This window comes from Macrotis lagotis, chromosome X, assembly GCF_037893015.1.
Source record: "Macrotis lagotis isolate mMagLag1 chromosome X, bilby.v1.9.chrom.fasta, whole genome shotgun sequence".
Taxonomy (NCBI): Eukaryota; Metazoa; Chordata; class Mammalia; order Peramelemorphia; family Peramelidae; genus Macrotis; species Macrotis lagotis.
In genome coordinates, this window is record NC_133666.1 from 235758511 (window position 1) to 235786135 (window position 27625).

General features: G+C 34.7%; 1 protein-coding gene across 3 annotated transcripts in view; it reads right to left on the reverse strand.

Annotated features, from left to right (window-relative positions):
* Nucleotides 1-22445: 22445 nt before the first annotated feature.
* The window catches only part of VCAN (versican), a 133126-nt gene continuing 127946 nt past the window's right edge, over nucleotides 22446-27625 (reverse strand). The window contains exons 13-14 of one of the 3 annotated variants that reach the window (XM_074204539.1): nucleotides 26171-26353; nucleotides 22446-26028 (exon numbers count right to left, since the gene is read on the reverse strand). In XM_074204539.1, coding sequence (XP_074060640.1) covers nucleotides 25901-26028; nucleotides 26171-26353 — 311 coding nt within the window. In that variant the 3' untranslated portion in view covers nucleotides 22446-25900. The remainder of the gene's footprint in view (nucleotides 26029-26170; nucleotides 26354-27625) is intronic. The other 2 variants (XM_074204537.1, XM_074204538.1) reach the window with 2 other exon arrangements.

Sequence of the window (27625 nt, forward strand, 5' to 3'; positions counted from 1 at the left end):
ATCCAGGAAAATATTTGTAAAATCTTTAGCACAGTATGTTGTACATAATAGGTGCTTAATAAAAGTAAACTATTATTATTATTATTATTATTATTATTGTTATTATTATTATTATTATTGTTATTATTATTAATTCTTATGGCAGGCATTGCTGTAAAGGTTGATTTAGTTCTTATGTTGCTACTTATGGGCTTGTTTGTTTGAGTTTCAAAAATTAAATGCTTTATCTCTCCCCAATATCTGCTAAGGGTAATAGCAACCTATAGGTACATGATACAAGAAGCACTTTATTCTTATTATTTCATCCTGAATAATTGAACCTAATCATCCCTTGAGGAGATATCAAGTAATAGGATCAGAGATGTGAGTTTTGCTCCAGTTCACCTGCCTAGTTAATGTGAGAAGGAGGAATCCAAGCACCCAGTTCAAGAATCTTCTATATATTGACCATGGCTTGTACCATTGAATCTTCCTCTAAATGTATAAATATTTTTAGGCTTCAAACAGAGCATCTTCCACAGTATAGGTATTCAATAGAAAAATGAATTGTATTGCCTGGTCCCTAGCCAACTAAAAAAGGGTAACCAAGAAGACCAGACATTTCTGTTAATTGACATTTCTTGAACGTCATTTCTCTGAATACTGGATATGTAAAATATGTATATCAATTGCAGTGTGCATGTGGTTCAAGCAAGAGGTGTAGCAATCCACATTTTATGTGATAGAGGTTCATCCCAGTATTTTTCTGATACTCTGACACTCCAATAGAACTTTGTTACTTTCCTATATTTCCTCTCCAGGAATTTATAGCACATGATGTGAAAAGGGAAATGAAGGATAGCATAAATAGAGGAAACCCATCTCCACAAGTAGGAAAGGGGAGCCTAATATAGATGAGATGATGGTCACGTGGAGTTGGAAGCCTGCTGACCATGTTCTGGAAGCCTTGGTTTATAAAAGGTTCATTTACATTTTTTCTTTTGTCCCAAAAATATCATGAAAAGAACAGAAATGTCTTGTCTTCTGGTGAGGCTAGCTCACTCTTGGGGAGTATAATCCCCCAGGTAAACTCATATGCTGCAGTATCTTCTGTTACTGCCCATCTTCTCATGGCAGTTTATATCACTGATGTTGCTGATGTGACTGCTGCTACTAATCTCCCTTAGGGAATCAGTGACTTCCAATTGCCTTTACTCTTTCTTTCCCTTAACTTCTGATAACCACAGCAATACTTAAATACACTTTTTTGTCCCCACCCATAAATCCTCCTCCTTCTTCAAAAACAAAAATAGAATGAGATACCCATTTGACACTTTTTGAAAGAAAAAAAGTTATAGTTGAAATTTCCAAGGCATATCTAGATTGGAAATTAAGCTAGACCTTCCAAGCAGTAGTCAGCAGGTTTCCAAGAGAGATTAATGAGTGGCCAACCAATTTATCCTCTCTGACTATGCTGAGAAATGGACTAGGTTTTTTTCATTTCCTTTTTTGAGGTGAGGAGGGGGTAAAACCTGACTAGGTTCTTTTTCTCATAAAGAAGCTCCAGGAGAGTTGAAGAGGGATTGGACTCATATACTTACATCCCTGGTGAGATAAGAGGAGATGAGATAGCTTGCTTGGTTATGAATACTGGAAGAGCTTGCTAATGATGTATTTAGTAATTCTTACAGTTTTATTAAATTGTTCTATCTTTGTAACACCCATCCTAGAGTCCCACTATGCTGATTGGTAAATGCGTCATATGACTCATTATATCAGACCACACTGGATATATTTATGCCTCACTATGCTCCCTGGTTTTTTCCTTGTCAATCACCTTGAATCTCTGTCCAACCTTTTCCACTGCTGGTCTTCCTTGGCATTTTTCCTATTTTCTGGTTCTGGAATTATGTTCATATCAATGTAGCCTTACTGCTATTTATTGTGTGTCAATCTACTTCTCTCTGGATCTAGTCATCAACCTTTCCAAACCAAGATATCTATTTGGAGGGCTTCTTGATTGACAGCTAAAAAGGGGCAACCAGAGGTGTAGGAGCTTTTGCTAAATGATCTAAAACCCCATGTGAAGAACATCTCTCTGCAGAGTGGTAGAGTACAACATACTGATTGCAAAGGGAGTTTGGGTAAGAAAGGACTATAGGAAATTATATGCCACCACTCCCTTTTAGGATTGTCATCATGGATTAGAATTCAAGTTCTTTGAGGCCAGGGACTGTCTTTACTTTTGAATTTGTGTCCCTGGCATTTCACTCAGTGCCTGGTTTATAATAAGCATTGAATATTTTTAATCCATTCAAATTCTTTACTTTTTGATATAAAACTCAACTAATTTGTTAGCATTAAACAATTTCCAAAAAGACTGAGTTGTCGTTGGGTGTAAACTGGGTCAGAGATTATATGGAATTTGAGGCTATAGAAATGATCCTTCCCATCCCATTCCATCCTGAGTCAATTGTGAAGTCAATGTGAAAGGAAAGGCTTTATGATACTTGATCACTTTGTAAATGACGTCACCTTTGTTCATTTAATATTACCATCTTGTTGTTAGATGATTCTGGGAAAGTTACTTGACTTTATCTGCCTCATTTTCTCCATATTTAAAATGAACTGGAGAAGGAAATAACAAACTACTCCAGTATTTTTACCAAGAAAACCTCATGTAGAATCACAGAGAGTCAGACAAAACCTAAACAACTGAACAACAAAAAGAAGAGATGATAGCTTTGCTTGAAGGGAAACTGAAAATGGAAACACAAGTATACCTTGATAAACAAAGATGAAACATTGTCAGACTTTGATATTAACTATGGAACATGAAATAAATATGGAATAAAAATAGCTACACTTGAAGATTGTGAGACAATTATGATGTACCATTTTTTCTTTGTTCCCAAGTTTTAACAAGTACTTTTCAGATGCTGGGAATGCCCCTGCATGGTCATGAGAAGCACTGTGAGCTTAGTCTAAGATGAAGATTCTCAATCAATAATTATTAGAGAGATAAGATTCTTCTAAGAATTATCAAGTGAAATTTCCAAATCATTTCCATTATTTAGCAAGTGAGGAATATAATTAAAGCAGGCAAACTTTTTTCTTCAAAGAGAAAGTTATTATGTTAATGTAAAATATACACCTTTGTATTTTCAATCTATTGATACAGGAATTTTCAAATGCTATTCTTAAATTAGTGGCAGCTAGGTAGCACAGTGGATAGAGCACCGGTCCTGGAGTCAGGAGTACCTGAGTTCAAATCCAGCCTCAGACACTTAATAATTGCCTAGCTGTTGACCTTGGGCAAGTCACTTAACCCCATTGCCTTGCAAAAAAAGTTTAAAAAATTCTATTCTCAAAGGACTAACTCAACTCATGTTATAGAAATGTACACTAGTTGATGTTCTCTATTAGCACTACATCTGGATACCCAGTCTAAAATTAGTCTTTTTTTTTTCTGGGGCATCATCATATTGATTGTGTCTTTTTTCCCCTAAAAGTATAATAAAAACACATGAATCGTATCCATACACCATTTCTTGGCTCAGTTTCATGCTTGAATGCAAAGAGAATGTCTTGGCACTACATCTCTGAACAATTACCAAGACCAAAGTGTCGTTCAAAGAACTCTTTATGTTCTTCCCTTTCAGATACACAAAAGATTAAGTAACAAAGAACTTTTATGGTATGTTAACATCTCTCATTTTAAAACATTTTAACTGATGTAGAAAAAAATCAGTTGCAGATTGCTCATTGCAAAAAATAAAATAGAAAGAACATGTATCACTACTAGATGAATTTGCATAAAATTATATATTTTTGGTGTGTAAAAAAGCAGCCCTATGACATTTTATAGTTGAATTATTCCCACCTAAAAACAGATCAGATCTCAATTTTCTAGAATAAATATTCCTTCTCTATTTCCAATCCTTTTTTTCAGTTGTCAAATTCCACAATCTTCACATACCTTCACATACCTTCAATGTTTTCACTTAAAACAATTTCCTGAACTTAAGAACAAGTCTTATCAAACCTAAAGGATGCATAGATTTTAAAAAGTTCTTGGAAAGTTCAATAGTGAACTTTTCTCCCTTTTATGCTTAGTTTTCAAAAAGCCTATTTGAAAACAATGTAACAGTATGGAATGACAAAAGAAGAAAAAAAATTGATCAAAGAATAGTAAAGAGACTAGAGTCACCTTGCCAAGACACAACTTCTCTAAGTATCCAATTCTACAATTTCAAAATTGGGTAATTTGCCTCTATGATGTCTGTGATCTTTGACCATTTCATATTTACTGTTCTATGATCCAATGAACTCTTTAGTTCTTCGTATTCCCAGAGATTTACTCATGTACTGATTCACCAAAGAAAAATGATGATGTAAATCTGCCACCCTCAGACAAGCACAGAAATTGGTTGGTCAAAAAGCACTTATTAAGTGTATATTTTATATTTCCAATGGTTAAGTTCTGGGGAAAAGCAGTCAGTGCAAAGAAAAGCAAAGGGTACTCCCTGCTCCAGATGGAGAAATAAATATAAACCTTATCTCTAAATAGTGTTTGTTTAAAAAAAGGCTCTTACTAATAAGTCAACAAGTATTTATACAATCTCTACTTGGTGCCTGCAGGCAATGACCCAAGCATTGGAGAGACAAGTAGAAAAGATAAAACAATTTCTACACATAGGACACTGACATTGTAGTGGGTGAGACAAGTAAATATATTCATATATGAATTTCATTTAAATATACACAAAATAGTTAAATAAAAGATAGTTTGGGGGGACCCAATATTTAGGAGAATTACAAAAAGTTTCACACACAAGATGATATCTGAGCAACGTCTTAAGGTAAGAGGAGGATTCCATGAGGCAGAAGTAGAGATGCGGTGCATTCCATGGATGGGAGATGGCAAAGGAATGGAGATCAGATGGAGTACGGTGTGTGTGAGGAAAGATGAGGAATAACAGTTTGGTTACAATGTACACATTGTGTAGATGTCAGTGATGAGTTAGGAAACATTCATGAACTGCTGTCTATATGCTAGGCACTATCTGTTCTAAGTGCTGGAGAGACAAAGAAGTAGGGGGGAAAATCCCTGCCTAAGGGAACAGGGATTGTTCTGCTACGAAATACAATATATAAATGACTTAAGCATGTAAAAAACATATACAGAGTGGATGAGGGTAATCTGAAAAGAGAAAGCACTAACCCCAGTGGAAAGAAGAAAGGACCACCCTATGGAAAGTAGGATTAAAGGAAACCACTGAAACTAAAGGAAATGAGGAGAGAAAACATTGCAGGTAAAACCTGGAGATGAGAGATGGTCATAATTGATTGAACATAATGTTTAGGGAAATACAAATAGGCCAGAGTAGCTGGGTTATGGCAGTTTATAGAAGAAAAGAAGGAAGCCAGTTGTAAAAAGACTCAAATTATTGAAAACAACAAAATGAAAATATGTCCAACAGAGGAGTTTAGGAAGGTAATAGAGACTAGAAGAGGATAGATTAAAGTAGGGACAGACTTGAAGCAGGGACAACAATTTAAAGACAGGTGAAAAGGGATGAGTGGAGTTGTATGAATGGAGCGATGTTCTGAAGATATAAATGACAAGATATGGCAAAGGATTAGATATGCAGGATGAATGAGAGTAATGAGTTGAGGATTTTATTGAGATTATAGGAGAAGGATAGTATTCTTGAAAGTAATTTGAAAGCTTGTGAGGTAAAAAATTTAGGGGGAAATGGCAAGTATTATTTTGGACATGTTGAATTTGATATTCTATGAAACATCCATTTCAAGACGGTTAAGAGACGTTTGGGGATATGTGACTATTTCTCCACAGAGAGACTAGGGTTGGATATATAGATCTGGGAATTATCTACATAGAAATAATTGAACCAATGGGAACTAATGAGATCACAGAATGAATGAGTATAGAGGAAAACGAGAAATCCCAGGGAGGAAGATTGGGGAGACTCAGTGAATGTGACATATATGCAGGACTAGCAAAGGAGATTAAGAAAGAGATGTTACATAAAAAACACATGAAAATCTAGAAAGGAAAGACTATCCAGAAAGAGAACAATAGAATCACATATTACCAAATATTTGGAAGATTAGGATTGAAAAAAAAACTATATCCAACAATTAAGAGAAAAACAGATTACTTTGGAGAAACAGTTGCAACTGAATGATGAGGACAGAAGATAAAACAGGAAGAGTTTAAGAAGAGTAGGAGAAGAGAAAGTATAAGAACTAATTTTCAATAGCTTTCTGAAGGAATTTACCCAGAAAAGAAAGGCAAGCTCTAAGGTGATAACTGGTGGGGATGGTCAGACGAAGGGAGGATTTTTTTTAATGTGGAAAAAATGAGTATGTTTATAAGTATCAAAGAATAGGCTAGTAGTTAGAGAGAATTTTAAGTTAAAAAGAGAGATTGGGGATGATAGTGAAAATAACTTGCTAGAGAAGTTGGTAGGCACTAAGCATATAAGTAATGGTTTGTTTTGGAAAGTATAAGGTCTATCTCTTAATCTGGAAAGGAAATCATGTCCAGTGAAAGTAGAAAGAAAGTGCAATTGTTATAATAGACTTTGTATAATAGACTTTAAAGGCTAAAAAGAACAATTTTTATTTTATTCTATAAGTAGTAGGCAGTCACTGGTGTTGGCTGACTAGAGAGTTATGTCTGAATTTAAGGAAAATTAGTTTAGAAGCAATATGCTTTTGTTGTCTAGTCATTTCATTTGTGTTTAACTCTCCATGACCCTATTTTCTTGGCAGAGATATTGGAGTGATTTGTCATATCCTTTTCCAGCTCATTTTATATATGAGGAGCGAAGATAAACAGGGTTAAGTGACTTGGGTAACACAACCAGAATGTGTCTGAGACCAGATTTGAACTCAGAAAGATGAGTCTTGCTGATTCCAGGCCTAGTGCTCTATCCACTGTGCCACTTAGTTGACTAGCATTATAATGAAGAAAGAGTTGAGGCTGGGAGATCAATTGGTAGGTTGTGGCAATAATCTAGGGAAGAAGTGATAAGACCTTGTACTAAAGTGGTAGCTATATAAATAGAGAAAAAAGATTAATGATGTTATGTTGTAGAGGTAGAAGTAAGATTTGCCGACTGAATGAAGATATGGAGTGAAAGATAGTGTTAAGAACTGAGGATAATGCTGAGCTCATAAACATTGGAGAATGAGAGACAATAAGTTCACTTTGGGATATGTTGAGTTTGATATGTCTTCATGACATTCAGTTTGAAATGTCTAAAATACTTTGGCAATACAAAGTTGATTCTAGGGTAAAGAATGACTCTATGAACTCCCAAAGAACAGAGACTAACTTTTGCTTCCTCCCCTTTTATTATCCCCAATCCTTAGCATAGTGCCTGGCCCTATGTTTAATAAATACTTCTTGACTTTTATATGTATATATATATATATATATATATATATATATATATATATATATGTGTGTGTGTGTGTGTGTGTGTGTGTGTGTGTATAGGGGATATACATGCATATATAAGCACATAAAATTGTTCTGGAGTTATCAGATATATATATATACATATATATGTATACAAATATGTATAGATATACCTTTATCAATATAGACATACTGTGAGTTTTTTATGTAGATGATAATTAAAGTTATCAGATTATTGAAAAGGTGTTTCAAGGAAAGAGAAAAGAAGTTCTAGAACAGAACCCTGTAGAAAATATATAATTAGGGGGCACAATATAGTTGATGAGCAAAGGTGACTCAGGATTGGTCAGACAGGTAGAAGGAAAAGAAGGAAAGATTGATGTAATATCAACCCAGATTGTAGAAAGTTTCTGGGAAGAGAGGGTGATCAAATATAAGAATTGTAAACACTATACTGAGAGATATGAACTTAGAAAAGTCCCTCAGATTTGATAATTAAGAGATCACTGGTAATTTTAAAGAGAAATGGTTTCATTAGAGTAATAAAATTGGGAGTTGAATTGCAAAGAGTTGTTAAACGAGTGAAAGAAGAGGAAGTAAAAAGAGAAAGTATATACAGTCCCCCCCCCAGAAGATTTAGCTGAGAATGGGATTGGAGTGTGAGAGAGAGTTAAGAATTGATAATAATGCTGAAGTTATAAACATTGCAGAATGAAAGATAACAAGTTCACTTTAGGATATGTTGAGAGGATTTTAGAACCTACTAAAGATGGGGAAGACTTGGGTATGTTTGAAGGCCTTAAAGGAGAAACCAATAAATAGAGAGGAGAGCTAAGGTCATACAAGATTCCTTGATGAATAAACCACAGAGAACATTATTTAATAAACTTCTAATTATAAAAATTAAACAAGCAATAAAATAAGGAGAAGTAAGCACACCAAAAGTATTCACCACTGTCATGGAAGATACCTTGTACAAGGATTAAATTGGGCAAAAAAATTATTCCCCATAAATCAAATCAAGTCCCACCATTATAAAATCTCAAGGATATCAAGATAAAGAATTCCCAAAAAAATCTTAGTCAAATTTTCTATTATTAAAAGTTTAATGCTGCAGTAAGACTTTTGGAATACCCTGCATAATATCCTAATAGCTCATATTGGAGAGTCAAAGTTGATGGAAAATGTCAATATTCCAATTTATGACATGCAGTTGGATAACTATTCCAATGAATTAGTATATCAGAATGTTTAACTAGCATAGTACATAGACCTAGAGTTTCAGTCTATGAATGAGTATGTCTCGAATTTAAAAGGAAGAAGAAAATGATTAAAGGACTCAGCTTTTCTAAATATCCAGTGGTGATAAATGGCTGAAAATTTTAGAAAACTATGATTTCCACAAGATCAAAAGTTGTCGAAAGGCAAAGGGTAATAGAGAGATACATGGTGGGTGCAAATAGACTGATATCTAGTTCCAATGGTGACTTATAGGCAAGAAGTGGCATAGGGAATATCACTAAGGAAATACATGAAGGGAAAAGGAGGTAGGCTGATTAAGTAATGAGAGTGCAAGATAAGTGGAAAACCAAGAACTCCATTAATTTTCAGGAAATATGAGAAGATGTGGGTGAAGGCCTCCAATATTGGAGAATCTCTGGAAGAGTGTACACAGGTTAAGAAGTCATGAATGAGTTGTACTTTGCACCAATGGAAGGAATACTCAAATCAATAAGATCTCTGATCCATTGCAGTATGGAGACATTGATCTACAAATAACATGCAGAACTAGGTGTAAAGATCCCAGAATCTGCCTAATACAGACTCTATCTGTACTAAAAAATCTACCATTTGTAAATAATGCTATAAGCCATATCACTGTATGAGAAATCCTTTTTAAAAATTCAAAATCAATAGAACCATTGGTTCTATCTTGAAATAATTAGAATAATTCTCAAGTGATTACTTCCAATGCCTAACTGCACAATGTTCTCAAAGCATGAGAGAATAATGGGCTCAAAACAGCAATTGTCAATGGAATTTAAATTATGGATAACTTTGTTTCAAAATAAGCTGATACCTTGATTTTGCATGTCCTTGTCTGTGGTCCTTAATAACATTCATTTTTTTTCCTGCTATCCATTTGAAGATTGGGTAATGTATCTGTAAATTGGTGCATTTTCTATTGCTAGCTGTCTACATGAAGATTTAAGGAGTCTTTACTCTTTGTTCCTCCTGTAAATTTTTCTTTTTTATTATTATGAACTCTGAACCTCTTTTAATAGAATGGAAAGTACATTTTGGGAATGAATATTTAGAGCAGTGTCATCTAGTTAGATCTATCCCATCTGTCAAAACCCATTTTCGATCACAGTTCTGTCACCCAATGAATCAGTCATCTTTCCCAAATTTCTGTCAGCTACAATGTCATAAGCATAGTCTCTATGCTTCCAGTAGAATAAAAGTTCCCTTAGTCCAGGAATTGTCTTTGTACTTGTATCTCCAAGTTAGTGGAGTGCCTCACATTCTGTAGGTATTTAATAAATTCTTATTGACTGATTCATCCAACTTCTTGATACAAATATTGAACAAGAAGACAGTTATGTGTAATTTAGAAATATGCATATGCATCTGCACGAATGTTGAAAAGCTTTCATAACATGTAATTGGAAAAAAGAAAAGAAAATATCAATTGGAGAAAAAAGAAGACAGCTGAGGACAAAGTTTTGCAACATGTGAGCAAACTTTTTTCCTCCCTCTCTTATTAGAGTGAATTGTCTTGTTAATAAATTTTAATTGATGTCAGTCAATTTCCCTTCACTGGGGATATCTAGGTTTTCCATAGACAACTTTCAGACCATAGCTTTGGGGGTGGTGGTAAAAGGGGGACAGATGCAAAAGTAAGAATTTTTCAATAATTTTCTTAAATCATAATTGTATGAAGACTGTATACAATCTTTGATCCATTGCAGTATGGAAATATTGATCTAAAATAACATGTAGAACTAAATGTAAAGATCCCAGGGAAAATTAACATAAAAGAATATATATATCACAGGTTATATCTGTACTAAGAAATCTTTGTTTCAAGACAGCAAGATGGCATTGTAAATAGAGTGCCTAGCCTAGAATCACTAGGATGTAAGGTCAAATCCAGTCTCAAAGACTTACAAGTTATGTGACCCTGAGCAAGTCACTGCACCCTGTTTTCCTTAGTTTTCTCATACGTAAAATGAGCTGGAGGAGGAAATGACAAATTACTCCAGTATCTCTACTAAGAAAACTCTAAATCACAAAAAAGTCAGACATGACTGCAAATGACAAAATAACAAAAATGATGACTAAACTGAGATTTCCTTGGATCTCTCTTAAAGACAATAAATTATTAGATCTCATTTCCATTTAGATTTCACCAATGATTTCAAGTTAATTTATTTTTGACCCTCTGTTTCTCAATCTTCAAAATGGGACTGGAAACATTTGGCTTACAAATACTTTGGTGCCATTTAAAGTATCTCATTCTCATAGCCAATTATACAGACACCTATGTAGAACTGCCTAGCACATCATGAAACATTTATGGTTTATGGATCAACATGACCAAAGAATTTCTCATCAAATGGTCAGCCTCCTGGTGCTTAGGCTCTCTGTGGTGAATTAGACTGACCTTCAGAAAGTAGATGAAATCTATTGTTGTACCCATACTCAAAGCCTGTGTAGCATTGCAGAACCTGGAAAAGCTGAAGCTCCCTTAGAAGAGCCTGCAAGTGAGCCAGGCTCATTTCTATGACACAATTATATATTTTAGTAGTTCTCTGGGGAGAGAGATTTTTATTATTGCTGTGTATTTCTATGGGATGTAGAAAGGAGACCTTTTTTTCAAGAAGACTAATACTTTAACAATGTTTTAGATTTTTTTTCCAAGTAGAAAAATTAAAGGCAATATAGATGTAGCCAAGGTAAGTGGAAAAATTACTGTCAATCTATATGACAGATATAAATAAACCCAAATCAGGTAAATAGATTACCTCAGTCTCTCCTTCACTTTTTAGAACATGTGGATTGTGTCACAATGACTCACATGTTGAGTTTCATTTAAGCTAATATTCAGAACACTAGTAATGACAACTGTGAATTTTAATATTGGGTTTCTTCCAGGTAGATCATAAAAGACTAATGAATGCCAAAGATAGCCAATTCTCATTTAACTTAGCAAGGAATATAAGATCAAAGGAAACTGGATTTTTTCTGAGCTTACATGTAATACATTTCCCTAACTTGTAATACTAGCACCTGGGACAAATTCATTTGAGCTGGACTACGAGTGGGCAGTTATACATATGTCAAGTTAGTCTATACCTCTCAGGAGGCCTCAGCTGAAACAGTCTGACTATGAGTCAGATGTTGGAAAAGTCATGACCTGAACTGATTCTTTCCTCTCCTGAACTCCCTCCCTTAGTCTCTCCCATTGGCTATCTTTCCCCTACTTTTCTCAGATGTATGGGCTTACACATCACCTATATAAAACATCTGACTGTCCCACATCACCTGTATAAAACTCCTGGCTTTCCCACCTTAGTTTTAACTCTGATGATCAGAATATTGGAAAGACAGGCCAACGTTGGATCTTTCTTTGAAGCTATTTTTTTAAAAAAGTTAACAAGCCAGGAAAAAGCTCTTGAAGCCATGAAAAAATTATTTTAATAATTCATTATTCCTCAGCAAAAGGTAATCTGTTTTGAGGAAAAGGCACCCCATTCCATTCTGAGGAATCTTTAGATTCACTTTTAATCAAGACAAGACAAAAATATTTCTATCTATCTAATAGAAATTAGGCCCTTAAATATGGTAAGTATTTATATGCCAATTTCTATAGGAAACCATGCTTTCAGAAGAGAATGACTGTTTTTTCTTTTCTTTTTTTTGGTTTTTGCAAGGCAATGGGGTTAAGTGACTTGCCCAAGGTCACATAACTTGGTAATTATTAAGTATCTGAGGTCAAATTTGAACTCAGGTCCTCCTGACTCCAGGACCAGTACTCTATCTATTACAGCACCTGGCTACCCCCTAGAGAATCATTGCTCTTAGTAGGCTGAGTAAGGTTTTGAAATGAATAATGAACCATTAGCTAACTCCTAGTTTTCACTTTTGTAAAGAAAGGGAAGAAATGCCATGGATGATTGCTTAGGAGATTAGTTCCTTCAGGGACCTATGAGGAAATGTGTTCCAGGTACTAGTTCTGAGAAGGGACATTTACATGTCACCATGGCAACCAAGAATAAATACCAACATCAAATTCCATCTAAAAAAGGCACATGGTTATGTGAATTCTCTTAGTAGGGGTGGGTAGGGAAGGGGAAGGAGAATCTAGGGGGGACCAAACCAGGATAATGTAGGTAAGAACAGTTGGTTAGGGGAACAGAGTGTGCAGAAAGGATAGTCCTAGATGTTTCATGTGGTTATCTGGTCCCTAGATATCTTTTCTTGGGCAATATGCTTTATTCTAAGGACAGAACTGAGGTTTGGCTTCTCCTGTTCCAAATCTAGAGGTTATGTGTTACCTAATAAAATCACTTACATTTGGTTCTTCAATTTTGAAACTTCAGATAATTTTAGTTTATATATCATTATATATCATAAAAAGCAAGGCGGAATCCACAAGACAATCGAAACTTCTTTATAACTAGAGAGAAAAAAAACCTGATTTTAAGGACCTGCAGCCTTTTCTCTTTATCTCTAATTGCTTAACTGCACTTAGATTTCTCCCTTCCCCCAGTAGATCTTAATTCACAGCAATGTAGCTCTTGATGACCAAGGGACTTGGGGAGGGGGCAAGATCAGATGCTATAGATAAAAAGGTTCTAAGTCTTATAGCTCTTCAAGTACCTGGGGGATGGCATTAAAGATGACAACCAGGACTGAATTCATCCCCCAAACATGAGGAATTCAGAGTTGCAGAAATGTTCCTTGGGAAGTTCCCAGTCCTTTCTGCTTGGTTGTTAGAAGCATGCACACCCTTTGTATACTTATGGAAGTTTGCGCAATAAACCCCCTGCCTTGATGCAAAATTCATCATTTTAATTGAGAACTGTCATTGCTGCAACAGGATCTGAAGAGTGAGAAGGAACATGTCAGCAGCACAAGGAGAAAGGAAAGTCAGCCTCCCCCGGACTCCACCTCCTTTTCTTTTTAAGTAACGCCTGCTTGGATCTTGCTCTTCTCTAATGACTCTTGTTTTCCTTTGGAAGGGACCCATCATCAAGTTTTCTGAAACAATACGTTCCTCCCAGTTATAATGAAAACCAAATGGCATGTTCTTTTAGGAAGGGATATGCTTTCTGTGAGGCCTGTGTTAGAAACCACCAAGTATTAATTCAGAAAGGAAGATTAAATTTTAATACAAGAGAGGGAGGAAGGGATTGTTTTCTCTTACACTGCTAGATTAAAGAGATTATGTTTGACTTTCTATCCTGAATACATGAGGAACCTGTAGGGTGACCAAATGCAAACAAATATATTAACCCATTATAATGAACACCAAATGGCAAATAATGGTAATAGATTGACAGGAGAGAAGTTTTCTTTGGGCTCAGATTAAATAACTACAAAATATCAAATCTTCTCTTCAATTTACATCACTTTTGTTTTAAATAATTGATGCTTAATAATGCAGAATACTTTAGAAAGATCCAAATACAACTCAGGTCTCAATTACCTGTCACTCCAAGCTTCAAGCAAAGATTGCCTTTGAATAATTAGCACCTTAGCATGTAATTAGCTATGGAAGAAAACCAAGTTGGTGGCATAGGAGGAAAAAGATCAATGTAGTCAGTGTTGGCACAGAAGGATCTCAATTTATGTAGCTTCTAATTTAGGACTATTCAGCTCATGCAAACTGAGAAATTTGTAAAAGCTATTTCTTGGAATAAAGTCATGGGGAGGAGTGATCTGTTTTCCAGTGAACTGGGGTGATGGATACAATGCATACTAAGCTACAGTTCAGGGTCTCCTATCAGGGCTCCCCAATTTGATGTCTAAGCTGGTGAAAAATATTTTAGGACTTAAAAAATGTTTTTTTACTCTTAAGTAAGCCTAGAAAAGGAGCATCTAGGTAACATAGGGGTCAAAGCTGAAGTCATCAAGACTCATCTTTGTGAAATCAAACCTGACCTAAGACATTTATTAAGCATGTGACCTTGGGCAAATCACTTATTGTTTTCCTCAGCTCCTCATCTGGAAAATGAAATAAAGAAGGAAATGATAAACCACTCTAGTATTTTTGCCAAAGAATCCTCAATTGAGATCATGAAGAGTCTGAAATATATACAATCACCAACATCTATAATCCCTTAAAAAGAAGAAATGCAAGACACAAAAAGTCCCTCATCTTTAATGCAAATAGACATTAAATGTTACTTATTTACAATTTTTTAGAGAATTCTACTGGGACAAGCACGAGGAAAAGGTATTATAATAATTGCCATTCTCATAACACTTAAAGATTACAAAATGATCTGTTTATAATAATGATGATAGCTAACAATTAGTGCCTTATAAAAATTATTTTTTTACCTTCACACCAATTCCATTTTACAAATGAGAATACTAAGGCAGACAGAAGTTAAGTGAGTTTTACAGGATCATACAGCAGATGTATTTCTAAGGTCAAATTTGAACTCCACCTTCCAGATTCCAGTTTAGGGTTCTATCTACTGCATCATCTAGCTGCCTCTTCAAGATCTCATTTTAGTTTCACAAATAATTGACAGTCAGGCAAAACAGATATCATTAACCCTATTTTAAAGATGGAGAAATTGAGACTCAGAAAAATTAAGTTACTTAGATGTGTGGTTAATGTTGGTGTTTAAACATTGGTTTTCTGAATTCCAGATCTATCACTCTACCCTGAATGCCCCTCTGAATATAAAGGGAGAGGAAAAATAAATAGGATAACCATAATCTTACTTGGATGTAGAGGTTAAAATGGGGGTGAATTGATGCAAGTTACAAAATGAATAAATAAAGGGAAAATACAATAAACATTTTCTAAGTGCAATTTATGGGAAAGGCACCATGTAATTAGTTTTGTGAAAAAGAAATGGCAAGGTCCCTGTCAATGGAAGTGTTCAAAGGACTTTAAAACTGCCAATTGGGTTCAGTTTTAAGCTTCATATTTGGGTGCTGTCAAAGGTCCCTTCAAATTCTAAAACACAGACCAATATTGGTATCATAGTACCAATTAAGAAATGTTCTCTGGTCTTTAGAAATCAGCAAAGTGGTCTCTAGGTTGCCTTTATCACTCACTGTTTGTTTCTTAACTTGAAAATGAATAACAGGTAGTTAAAAAAAAAAGCAATACCTCTCCCTCAAGAAGATAGTACTCACAAATAGAAACAAATATTTTGATAAAATATTTTTATTTTATCAAGAATATGCACTATTATCTAAGCCTATGTATTTGTAGAACATGTTATTTCTTTGAATAAAGAATCTAAATATATAATTTTTAAAATTCTGTAACATATGAAGTCTACATTGCTAAACAAATAATTAGCTTTTGCCTGAGCATACTAAGCAGATTTTGGGTGAAATGGAACCCAGTTCAAAATATACTTCAAATAAATCAAACTGTAGATATTAGATCTGACCAATTCAAGATACCATTAGGACAGTGGTTCATTAATTCCTTCTTCTTGAGTGATTATTGAACTGAGAACTGTAAATAGATCTGCCGGTTTCCTCTTTGCAAAAATCTTTCAAATGCCATCCCCAAACCTCTTCTTTCTTCTGATACTGCTTCTCATTACCTCATGCCTTGATTACTGCAATAGCCATTGTTGGGTCTACCAGTCTCAGATCTCTTTTTACAACAGTCCATTCTCCATTCAGTTGCCTAAATGATTCTCTTAAAACATAGGTCTGATCAGGTCAATCACTTCCTCTACCCCCTTCCATATACAGCTCTAGGGGCTTCCTATTATCCTCCAGGAGCAAAACCAAAATGCCTTGTTTAGCATTCAAAGCGATTCATAACTAGTCCACCCCCTCTTGTTTTACAGTCTTCTTACACTTTATTCTTTGATGCAACAACACTGATCTCCTGACTATTCCATGAATAAGGCAGTTCATTTCTCTATTCTAGGTATTTTCTCTGGCTGTCTTGAAATGTCCATTTACCAATCTGACTTCCTACTGTCCTGGCTTCCTTGAAGATTCAACTAAGTTTCATCTTCTACAAAAAAAAAAAAAAAACCCTCTCCAATCTCTCTTAATTCCAGTGCCTTGCTTCTGTTGCCTACACATATTATCATATCAATATTATGATATCGCCTAATCATACTATACATACATAGCTTCCTTTGTATTTGTTTGCATGTTGTCTCCCCCATTTGAAAGTTTCTTGAGGGCAAGAAATGTCGTTTGCCTCTTTTCTTTTATCCCCATTGCTTAGCATAGTGCTGACCCATAGTAGGTATCGAATAAATACTAATTGTTTGATTGATTGAATATGTAGGCAAGAAGCAAGAGATGAGATAGAAAAGTTAGATTGAAACTACATAGTGGTTGGCTTTAAATACTAAGCTAAGGAATTTGCATATGGTCTTCAAGGAGATGTAAATCCACTGAAGATTGTTAAACTATTATTATAAAGGAAAAAATACTCAGAACACACAATGTATTGTTGTTATATGTTGATATTATTACACCTTTACACCTGTAAAGATAATTTTGACAGCTGGGTAAAAGATAGATTGGACAACAGGAAGACTAGAGACAGGGCAACCAGTTTGGAGGCTATCATTATAGTCCTCAACAATAACTGTTTAATATAGAGGTGATGATGGGTGATATGAAGAGTCAAGGTAAAGACACATAGATTTTAAGTTTTCTGGAATATTTCAACATAGCATCAAATCTGACCCTTTGAATCTTCACCTTGTAATATACCTGTTAATAGAGGTGGGAGGGGAAGGTATGGTATGGTGACCCATGAGAATTAGTACATCTTTCAAATCAAAAACATGTTAACTAGTTGATAGAACTCCCACCAAATATGTATATCTCTTTGTCCTATCTTTGCATAAGACTTTCTATTTGAAAGTGGGCATTTAAGTGCTTCAGTGTAGTCTACATTTCTCGTAGGTTACTTGATAAATGTAGGATCCAAGTAAGTGGGTTATTGAATAATGTTGAATTGAAATGAGGAAGATCTAGATTTAAATCCTGCTAACTGCTTCACTGCTTGGGAAATCACTTAACTTGGCTCAGTCTCAGATTCTTCATGTCTAAAATGAAGACAATAATAGAATCTACATCATAAGATTATGGTGAGTGTAAAATAAGATATGTAAAAAGAACCCTACAAACCTAAATTTGCCAGCCAATATTATAAATATCAGGAATACCTAGAACAAATGATATAAGCCTGTCGGTGAACACTTAGAATATTACATCAAAGCTGTGATTTGAATTTGCTTAGAATTTCATGAAAATGATTGAACAAGCTAAAATGGTTTGATGGTGTGGTTTCCTCTCACACTTGGCTTTTAAAGCAGGGTTTTCCTGGTTTTTGAGCCCTTTATTGTAATGGATGAGATTTTTTAAAAGAATTATCCAGTCTGAAGTGACTGTGGAATAACCTGTACATACTGGTTTTATCTCTTCTACAGATCAAATATCTCTGACATTAACCCTCAATGCAATGCAGAAGAACTCTATACGTGTTTTGTTTATGTTTATCCTTGTAATGTCATAGAAATGCCAGTGGTCATTGTTTTGGTTTGTGTACCTAATTTTTCCACCTAGGTGACAGGTGAATATGACAGATTTGTTTATTTGTATAAATTCAATGAAAATTTAATAAAGTACCAGACTTGGAATCAAAAAGACCTAAGTTTAAATCTTGTCTTAGATATTAGGAAAAGCATTTAATCTCTTTGACCCATTTCCTCATACATAAAAGGATGATAATAATATCACCTGTCTTTTAGGGCTTAGTGAAAGTCAAATGAGATACAACACTAGATGCTATCTATTGACCCCTTTATTAGCCAGAAAGTTCTTTGAGTTCTTTGTGATCTGGTTTATTCAATTTTGGTTCACTCCCCCTATGAGTTAGTTGACTCATTTTTCTGGCCCCCAAAATGGTATCCAGGATGTAAATAAATGGGAAATTCTAGATGGCATTCCTCATAAGGGCTGGAGAGATTTTAGTTATGCAAACCTTAGTTTTAGTAGAGTAATATCAACATTATTGACAACCTTAAATGTTAACAAAAGACAGAGTACTAAATAGAGTGTTGGATTTGAAATCCAAATTTGAATCATGTCTCAAACAGGGTTCTTTCCATCTGACGCAGTTCAGCAATTCAGCACTCTGGCAAGTCTTATGCATTGAAACTAGCGACTTAATCAAGGTCTTTTGAAATTCTGTGGCATCATCCTTCACTATCCTAAAGCTTGTTCAGAAGTGATGAATCCAGCATAAACAGTTATGATGAGGGTCTCAAGTTCTCTGCCATGATTTATTTTCCAGTGTCAACATTATGGTTTATACTTGATTTTAGCACCTTTCATCTCTTTTGTCAGTATCCTCCTTACCTCATCCCTCCTTTCTCTTATGTCTTGGGTTGTTTTCAATCATTAGTAGGCATGTAAAAGGTTTTATTTTTAAAATTCATGTCTAATCCTGGAACTCCCAGTTGTGTTTCTGATATATTTTTAGATGAGTCTATGTCTCCTCAAATGTGATTATATTTCACATGATTCTTATATTTTCACTTAAACTGTCCTCTCTTTTTGCAATGATTACTTATCTGGCATTTCCACTCTCTTAATGCCCTTTCATGTTGTATCTCATTGTGCTATCAAATTCTCTTTTCACACCAGAGCATCTCCAAATCCCAATCCTATTTTTTTTAATGGCACATTTTTGGCTTCTCTTTCTGAATCTAATCAGTGTCCCTTTAGCTTGGACTATCTTAGTCCTTTGCCCTTCTTAAAGAACCATTTTTATTTTTCTGAGAGTACTATGATTTTCTCCTGCCAAAATTATAACCTTCTTCTGCACATTGGGAATAATGATAAAAAAAAATAAAACAAGTGATGGATGCACTTGTCAGAAAATCTGAGTTTGAATACCAACTATTATTTCCTGATTGTTCTGAGTTTTAAACATTGTAGTTTAGGAATATAGAGGTGGGGAGGTCCATGGTTTCTTTTCAGTCTTAGAGCTTGTAAAAAAGTCCTGGGTGGATTTCCACCTAAAGCCAAGGTAAATAGAAACCCAGTAACTCAGAGAAAGGTTTGCCTGCACCTTTTTTTCACAGTAATCAAACTTCCTTGGCCCCTAAACCTGCTAAGCCATCTTTTGTCTTGGAAAATCAGGGCTCTAAGATTATCTGGATGAATCCCCTTATTTTATAAATGAGGACATGGGTTAAATGATTTCCCCAAGGCCATATAGAAGTGAATGACTAAACAAAAATTTTAACTTGTCTCTTGACTCCAGATCCCATGTACGTATGACTCATCTTTCATATGTTTCTAATACATTAAGCATTTTGAGTATCATCATGGTCAATGATAATTTCATAAAGAACAAAGGAAAATGAAATAAAAATATTGTGTTCTAGAATTTCAAAAGTTACCGTACCTCTGAAAGAACTTTTAGATCAGCAATTCCCAAAAAACAATTTGAAGACATTTCATTCAGATATTCTATTATTTTCTCAAGGAAATGATGTGATTTTCTAAACTAAAAATTTCTATTAGTTTTAAATTAATTGTATGTCTTTGTGGCATAAGAAAATTGATCTTTTTTTCTGGTGGAGCAAGGGAGTCTAAAATCAAGCATAATAGATAAGTTGTAAAATCCAAAGTGTTTAGTAATCTATTTTCTAACTTTTTATTTATATAGAGAGCAGTTGGGTGGTAAAGTTGGATAGACTTTGGACTTGGAGTCCGGAAAGCATAAGTTCAAATGCTCCTTCAGACAACTGTGATTCTGGGTAAACCACAAAACCTGTCTACCTCCACTTCCACATCCATAAAATGGAATGATAATAATAGCACCAACCTCCCAGGATTGTGAAGATGAAATGAGACCATTTGCTATGTTTTTTACAAATACTAGATATCATATGTGATTTATGTAGCAGTTTTACCTGACAATATTTCTCATTATTTCTTCCATTTTCTCACAACCCAATTCATAAAAACCTACAACTAAAAAAAATTAATTGACTGATAGAGGTCTCTGCCATTAGATAATATTACATCCTAGGCAAGTGACAGTTCTCACAGTCAGGTAAAGCCTTAAGTATAAACCTTTAGAAATCAGTTCTGTTCTATGATAGCTCTCTGGAGCTTAGACTTAGAGAAAGGTGTTCTCTCCTTTTGGTTTCCTTCTGCTGTGGCTAATATATTGTGGGGTTTGGGCTTTATTTTTGTTTTTGAGGCAATCAGGGTTAGATGACTAGTCCAGGGTCACACAGCTAGTGTCTAAAGGTCAAATTTGAGCTCAGGTCCTCCTGACTCCAGGATTGGCATTCAAGCTACTGTGCCACCTAATTGCCCCTATTTTCTTAAACCATGTAAATTCAGTCTTCCAAATAAAACCCTTATAAATTCATGTAATTTAAACTTTGTTTGTTTTTTCAGTTTTAAGGGGAAAAATGATACTTCTAATTCCCTTGGTTAACTTCTTACCTTTTACCACCCCCCTGCCATAGTAGAATCTTCCATATTAGGGCTTGTGCAGGAAAGTGTTCTACTGAACAGATTTTGATCACAAAATATTTGAATCTGTCATTGAACCTACCAAGAGATTAGAATGACTGGATAAGTAAATGTCCTTCAATTGGGGAATGGCTTAGCAAACTGTGGTATATGTATGTCATGGAACACTACTGTTCTATTAGAAAACCAGGAGGGATGGGATTTCAGGGAAACCTGGAGGGATTTGCATGAATTGATGCTGAGTGAGATGAGCAGAACCAGAAAAACACTGTACAATCTAACAGCAACATGGGAGTGATGTTCAACCTTGAAGGACTTGCTCATCCCATCAATGCAACAATTGGGAACAATTTTGGGCTGTCTGCAAAGGAGCGTACCATCTGTATCCAGATAAAGAGCTGTGGAGTTTGAACAAAGTACAAGGATTATTCCCTTTAATTTGGAAAAAAAAAAACAGATATCTTATTGTCTGATCTTGTTACTCCTGAGAATTCTATTCTCTTTAATGATATGATTTCTCTCTCATCACACCCAAATTGGATCAAGGTAAAACATGGAAACAAAGTAAAGACTGACGGAGTGCTATCTGTGGGGTGGGGGTGGGGGAGGGAAGCAAGATTGGGGGAAAATTGTAAAACTCAAATAATATCTTTAATAAAAAAAAAGGATTTTGAAAATCAAAAAAAAAAAAGAATGACTGGATAAAATGTGAACTTTTGACATTTGCTAAGACTCAGTTGAGAGCTATGATCAGAACACTAGATTTTTGAATCAGAGACTGTGGGTTCAAATCCTACTTTTTTGATGACTACTTTGTGATTTTGTGAAAGTCAGTTCATCTCTGTGAGGTTCAGTTTTCTCATCTGTAAAATCAAGGAGTTGGGCAAGATGGTCTCATAGCTCCCTTCCAAGTCTAAGTCAATGTTTTCATGACTCAGGTCCAGACATCTGAATCAAGTTCCAATGAAAACCTGGGATCCGTTTATTCTGGACATACTTCAACAATAAGAATTCTCATACTGTTATGGAACTTTTCTTTCTAGCCCATTTGGAGTATAGAGAGATGAATAATAATGAGGAAATAAGGCAAATGATTCATTTATAAACCAGAAAATTTCAATTTAAGCTTGGTCTGTTTTAGAAAATAATTCAAGCATATTTTGATTTTCTTTTAATTTATTAACATTAATTTGTATATTATTTATATATATTTTCTTTCTTCCTTCTTCATTATTTTATGAGTAATTCAATTTTTTCTGATTTTCTTTGATTATTTTGGTTTCTTTAATTTTAGCTCTTGAGACATATATAAACTACAAAAACAAGCACAAAAATCAGAGACCTCCCCATTTCTGAGTACCCTTATGAGTACTTAGAAGTGAAACTTTTGCTATTTTTCTTCTTCTACAAGCATTTAATTATGTTACTATTAGAGACCAGAATAAAAAATACATTATGATTCTCTTTTGAAGAGATTCACAGGAGAACTAGTATCGGTAAATATTGTACCCATTCAATTCACTTTTGTTGATGTCACTGATGATAAGACAACATATTCACCAGCATCTATGCTTCTACTTGGTTTTAATATACTTCTTAAATGGTCGTGGTGGTCCCCTGCACTTTCTCATATTTATCTTGAATGTCTTATCTTCCCTCATCTCTCTTTCCCCTCCATGTACAAAAACCCAGATCAGTTGTGCTTCTGAGATCTTAAAAACAGAATGACTTTCACCATTAAGTTACTTCCTTGGTTTGCCTTCTTTCCATTGCCGAATTCCTAAAATCTGTTTCCATGATTTAATTCCCTTTGTAGTAGCATAGAGACAACTGAGTGACACAGTAGTCAGAACACTGAACCTAGTGTCACTTAATCTCTGCCTCAGATTCTTCAATATAAAATAAGTATAATCATAGCACCTACCTTACCTGATTGTTGTGAGGAACAAATGAGATAATATTCATAAAGCACTTCTCAGTTCATGACACATGTTATATGCTTCCTCTCCTTTCTCCATAGTAGTAATCATTTATTGGCAGATAGTGTGGTATAAATGGATAGAGGGCCAACCTCAGTTCATGCCCTGCTGGTGACATTAACTAGTGGTCTAGGCAGGGGTAGGGGCAAAATATTTAATCTTGGTGGTTTGGGCAAATCTTTAGAAATTATATGTATGTGTGTATGTATGTATACATATATATATATATATATATATATATATATATGTGAAATATGAATCACTATCTGCTTTGGTGTTGGAAATTTCCATACAATCAGGAATTACTACAGTGATGAAATCAAAAATTTAGATTTTTTTAAATCACCTGCAGAATATATTTTTGATTCTATTTGCCTGTTGAGAAATAATGATACTGACTCAAAAGAAATCCTGAAACAAACCCTATGGATCATAGTTTGTATTGTCCTAGCAAGTTGACCTGAATCATTGATTGATTGATTACCTTCACACTAATTGATCAGGCAGGATACTCAGGACTCTTTTCTCAGCTTGGAGATTAGAATGTCATGTATTATAGAACCCAAACAGTGAAAATTAAAATTATTTATACTGTATCTATTGTTGACTCTTTATGGAACTGAGATAAATGTGTGTTAAGGGAGAAAAGAGGAAGAATGTCTGAGAAAGTCCTGGAAAATATCTGTAGATTATCAGTTTTACACTGTGCTTTGCATTATCAAAGATATAAATTAAATCACCCCCTTTCCCAATTCCCTAAATAAGGGAATTTAATTAATCTCTTTTAGCTAATCAGTACCTTCTAGAAATGATTTAATGGCAATGCATCGTGAAGGCATTCACAATTGAATTCAGTCATGAAAGAACAAGACAAATCACAGTATAGCAAAACAAGATTTTTAGGTTTCTTTGGTGAAACAAAAGTAGATATAAAAGTTACAAAGATTTTAGATTTTCATTCACAAAAAAACAGACATTCACATTATACACTATACAAGTTATAATATAAATATAGGAAAGCATTATGTGCATTGTAATGGAAGAGAAAAGAAAACATACAGGTCAACACTAGTCGTATTGCCTTCTAGAACACCCAAAGGGTGTGAATACATTGAGTGCAGCAGCCAGTGGAAGTTCTTTAAAGATGATGCTTCATTGTAGCCACTGTACCCTCTCATAAGCCATGGTAGGTATTCTCTGTTGGAATTACTATCCTACTTCAACTTTTGTATTTGTTCTCTATTCTCACAGTCTTTGTACCCTAAAGGGAGGAAGATCCCATTGCCTTCTTTCCATTACAGGTTGTTTCTTTTTTAAAGGTTATATTTAGTGGGTGATGTTTCTAAGTCACCTTCAGCAGTTAACTACCCAGATAAAAGGGAGTGGACTGAAAGGGGAAGGATAAAGGGAAGAAGTCCTATGCTCACTCCACCTAACATGAAGAATTGCCTACACTATTTCTGAGTATATACTCTTCTTGCTTAGACTTGAACAATACCACCTTCTGTAAGCTATACACAGTTTTCACTCTTTTCATAATAAACAAATGATGTACTGTATTCATCACATTATTTTGTCAGGGACAAAGCACGCACATTACACGGAACCAAACCGGATGAGGGAAATGTGGGGACTAACACTGAAAAATAACCACTAAACTAGGTCAATTTTCTGATCATGGGGGAAAATAACATCCAATAAATTAAATCCATATGGCTTACTTCATTTATTTATGTATGTGTCACAGCTGCAGCATTCATACATAAACATTCATAACTTTATAAAAGATTAAAAATGGTTATATATACAAAATTATTTTCTGTATCTGTGTGTCGTTGTTGTTGCTGTTGTTTATAATCTTTAAAAAAGCTTCAGGTCTGTATCCATTTGAAATGCAAAAATCTGTAAATGAAAGCTAGTTAGTATTGTGAAAACCATTAGAAAGTGAACCTGGTTGAGTTAATAATTAGCACTTTGAGCCCTAAAAATGCTCTTGGCCATCGAAAAGTCCTTTCTGCAGTCCTTTCTTGTTAAGTAATGAAGATAGAATGCAGTCAAAAAATGTTCCATGTTTCAGTCCCTAGTTGAGCTTTTTGATTCCACTTCACGTGCTACTGTCCCTAGCTTCACAGGGAAGCAAACTGCACCTCTGGCGGAAACTGGTGCAGTCTCTTACAAGCTTGCTTAGCTGTGTCCAGTAATAGCCATTCTCAGGCTTGTTGACATATACAGGGTAATTGAAACCATTTCCAGCCTAAACAAACTACATAAAAGCAGCTGAGTCAATGATTAAAGACCTCTGAGGCCATATAATCATCATTAAATATGCCTGAACTTAGTGTGACTTTTCATTTTATATACAAGATTAAAAACATCATTAAATCATCTTATTTACATTGTCATTGGTGCTGAAATTAAGCTGTTTAAATAGTACAGTAGGCTGGTATACATTATAAAATGGTCCCCACTGGAGGCATATAGAAAACTAAAGAAATTGAATAGGCTGGAAATAGTTTATTCTTACCTCATTTTTCTTTTTTTTCTCTTTTTTGCCTTATTTTTTAAACTTTCCTGTTAAAACTCCAATACTTTCATTTGAAATGTATTGTGGGCACCATAGCCCAAAGTTATTGGATGCTGATCCAAAATTTCAGAATAATCTGATAATACTTCTAAAGGTGATAGGAAAGGCACAGTAAGTTAGGACTTTGGCAGAAATGATGAAAATCGATGTTCACTATTTGAGGGATCAGCGCCTTGAGTCCTGCCACCTCCTGCTCCAGCGATGATAGTGTTTCGGTGAATTTATTGAATTGTCCTTGGCTGATGAGGAATTTTTTAAATGTTTCTTAGAATAAGTCCTTTGGTATGTAGATGCTATATGAAAGGAAAAAAAGAAAGAGAACATAACAATATTACTTGCTCCGTACCTTAAACTACCGATACCGCAGGTGGAATATTGTGGGTGGCTAATAGTTGTTAAAGCAGGGCTGTCCATTCTTTCTAAATAACCACTTACGGTTCTGGCAGGTAATTTTAGGCAAAGCCCATCTTCCATTTCCTAGACACCGGATAGTTGGAAGGTGGCGTTGAATGAAACCATCTTTGCAATGGTATCTAATCAGAGAGTTGATTTCATAACGAGGTTTCATCTTTCCAAAGGTCTTGGCATTTTCTACAACAGGGGGTTGACCGCAAGCAACTAAAGAAAAATAAGAGTCATTTCCAAATATATTGTAAATACAATACTTCATATTATTTAATCTCAGAATTTTAGGCATCAAATCTAATAATCTATAAGTAAGAAAATCATTTGGAATTCAGAAATTTATGCTAGAAGGCTAGTTTGAATCATGAATTATATAATTTTTCATTCTGTTTTTGTGATGGGACCATAGGATTTCATGTTAATATAAGTTCATTCTATAAGAATGCTCTGAAAACATTTCAAATAAAAAAAGTATGGGATTTGAGCTTATATTGTAGATTTTTCCTAATGGAAGCGAAGGGGGAACATGGCAGAGGTCAACATAGTGTTGTCCTACAGAACACCCAAATGTGTGAGTTCAGTAGTCCATGGAATTTCCTTAAATTTCTTTTATTATCACACTTGTGATAATATCTCAAATTTGTGTAATGCTGGAGGATTCCCAGAGTACTTTTCTCACAGCTACCTTTTTTTCACTTCAGGTTATAAATGAGGAAACTGAGATTAGATATGTAATTTAACAATCCTCATATGGCTAGGATTTGAACCCTAGTCTCCGGATTCCAAGTCCAGTACTTTTTCCACTGCACTAATATAACCCATTTATGAGTATAACTACTGTTTTTCCTTAAAGACCACAGCAGATTTACTTTAAAGAGAAATCAGTTGAGGGCTAATCACTGTTTCTCATCACCATCAAAGACAGAGGCTTTCTTTATTTAATACCCACCTCCATATGGTACTAGATAAAGCAGGGTCAACTGTAATAGTGCTCACCCTCAAGGAACTTAGAATATAAAACAAGCCCATAGCTTCACAATCTGGAAGCCCTTTTTCATTTCTGATCAATAGCCCTTCTGCTTCAATTTAATTCCCCATTTCCTCTTGTTCTGTCCTTAATGGAGAGAGTGAACACTGGTCATCAAAATAATAAATAGCAATCCCAAACAAAGAGTTTTCAACTTCTGAGTCAACCAAAAGAAAAAAATGGACAAGGAAGCCTATAAACATTGGTTATGATTTTTCATTTTTAATATGAAATTCTACCCACCATCAATCTATATTAGCCAATAGTAACACAACAAATAAACTTTGCTAATTTGAAACTCTAGGGGCTGGAAAGGAAAAACAAAACAATTATTAAACTAACAGGATTTGAAATATGCAGTGAAAAACAAGCAAATACTTAGCTTGAAAATAAGTTTAAGTAGTTTTGAGTAGTTAAATTAATGACAGACAAGTGAATTGGATTTAAGTGAAGCTGAC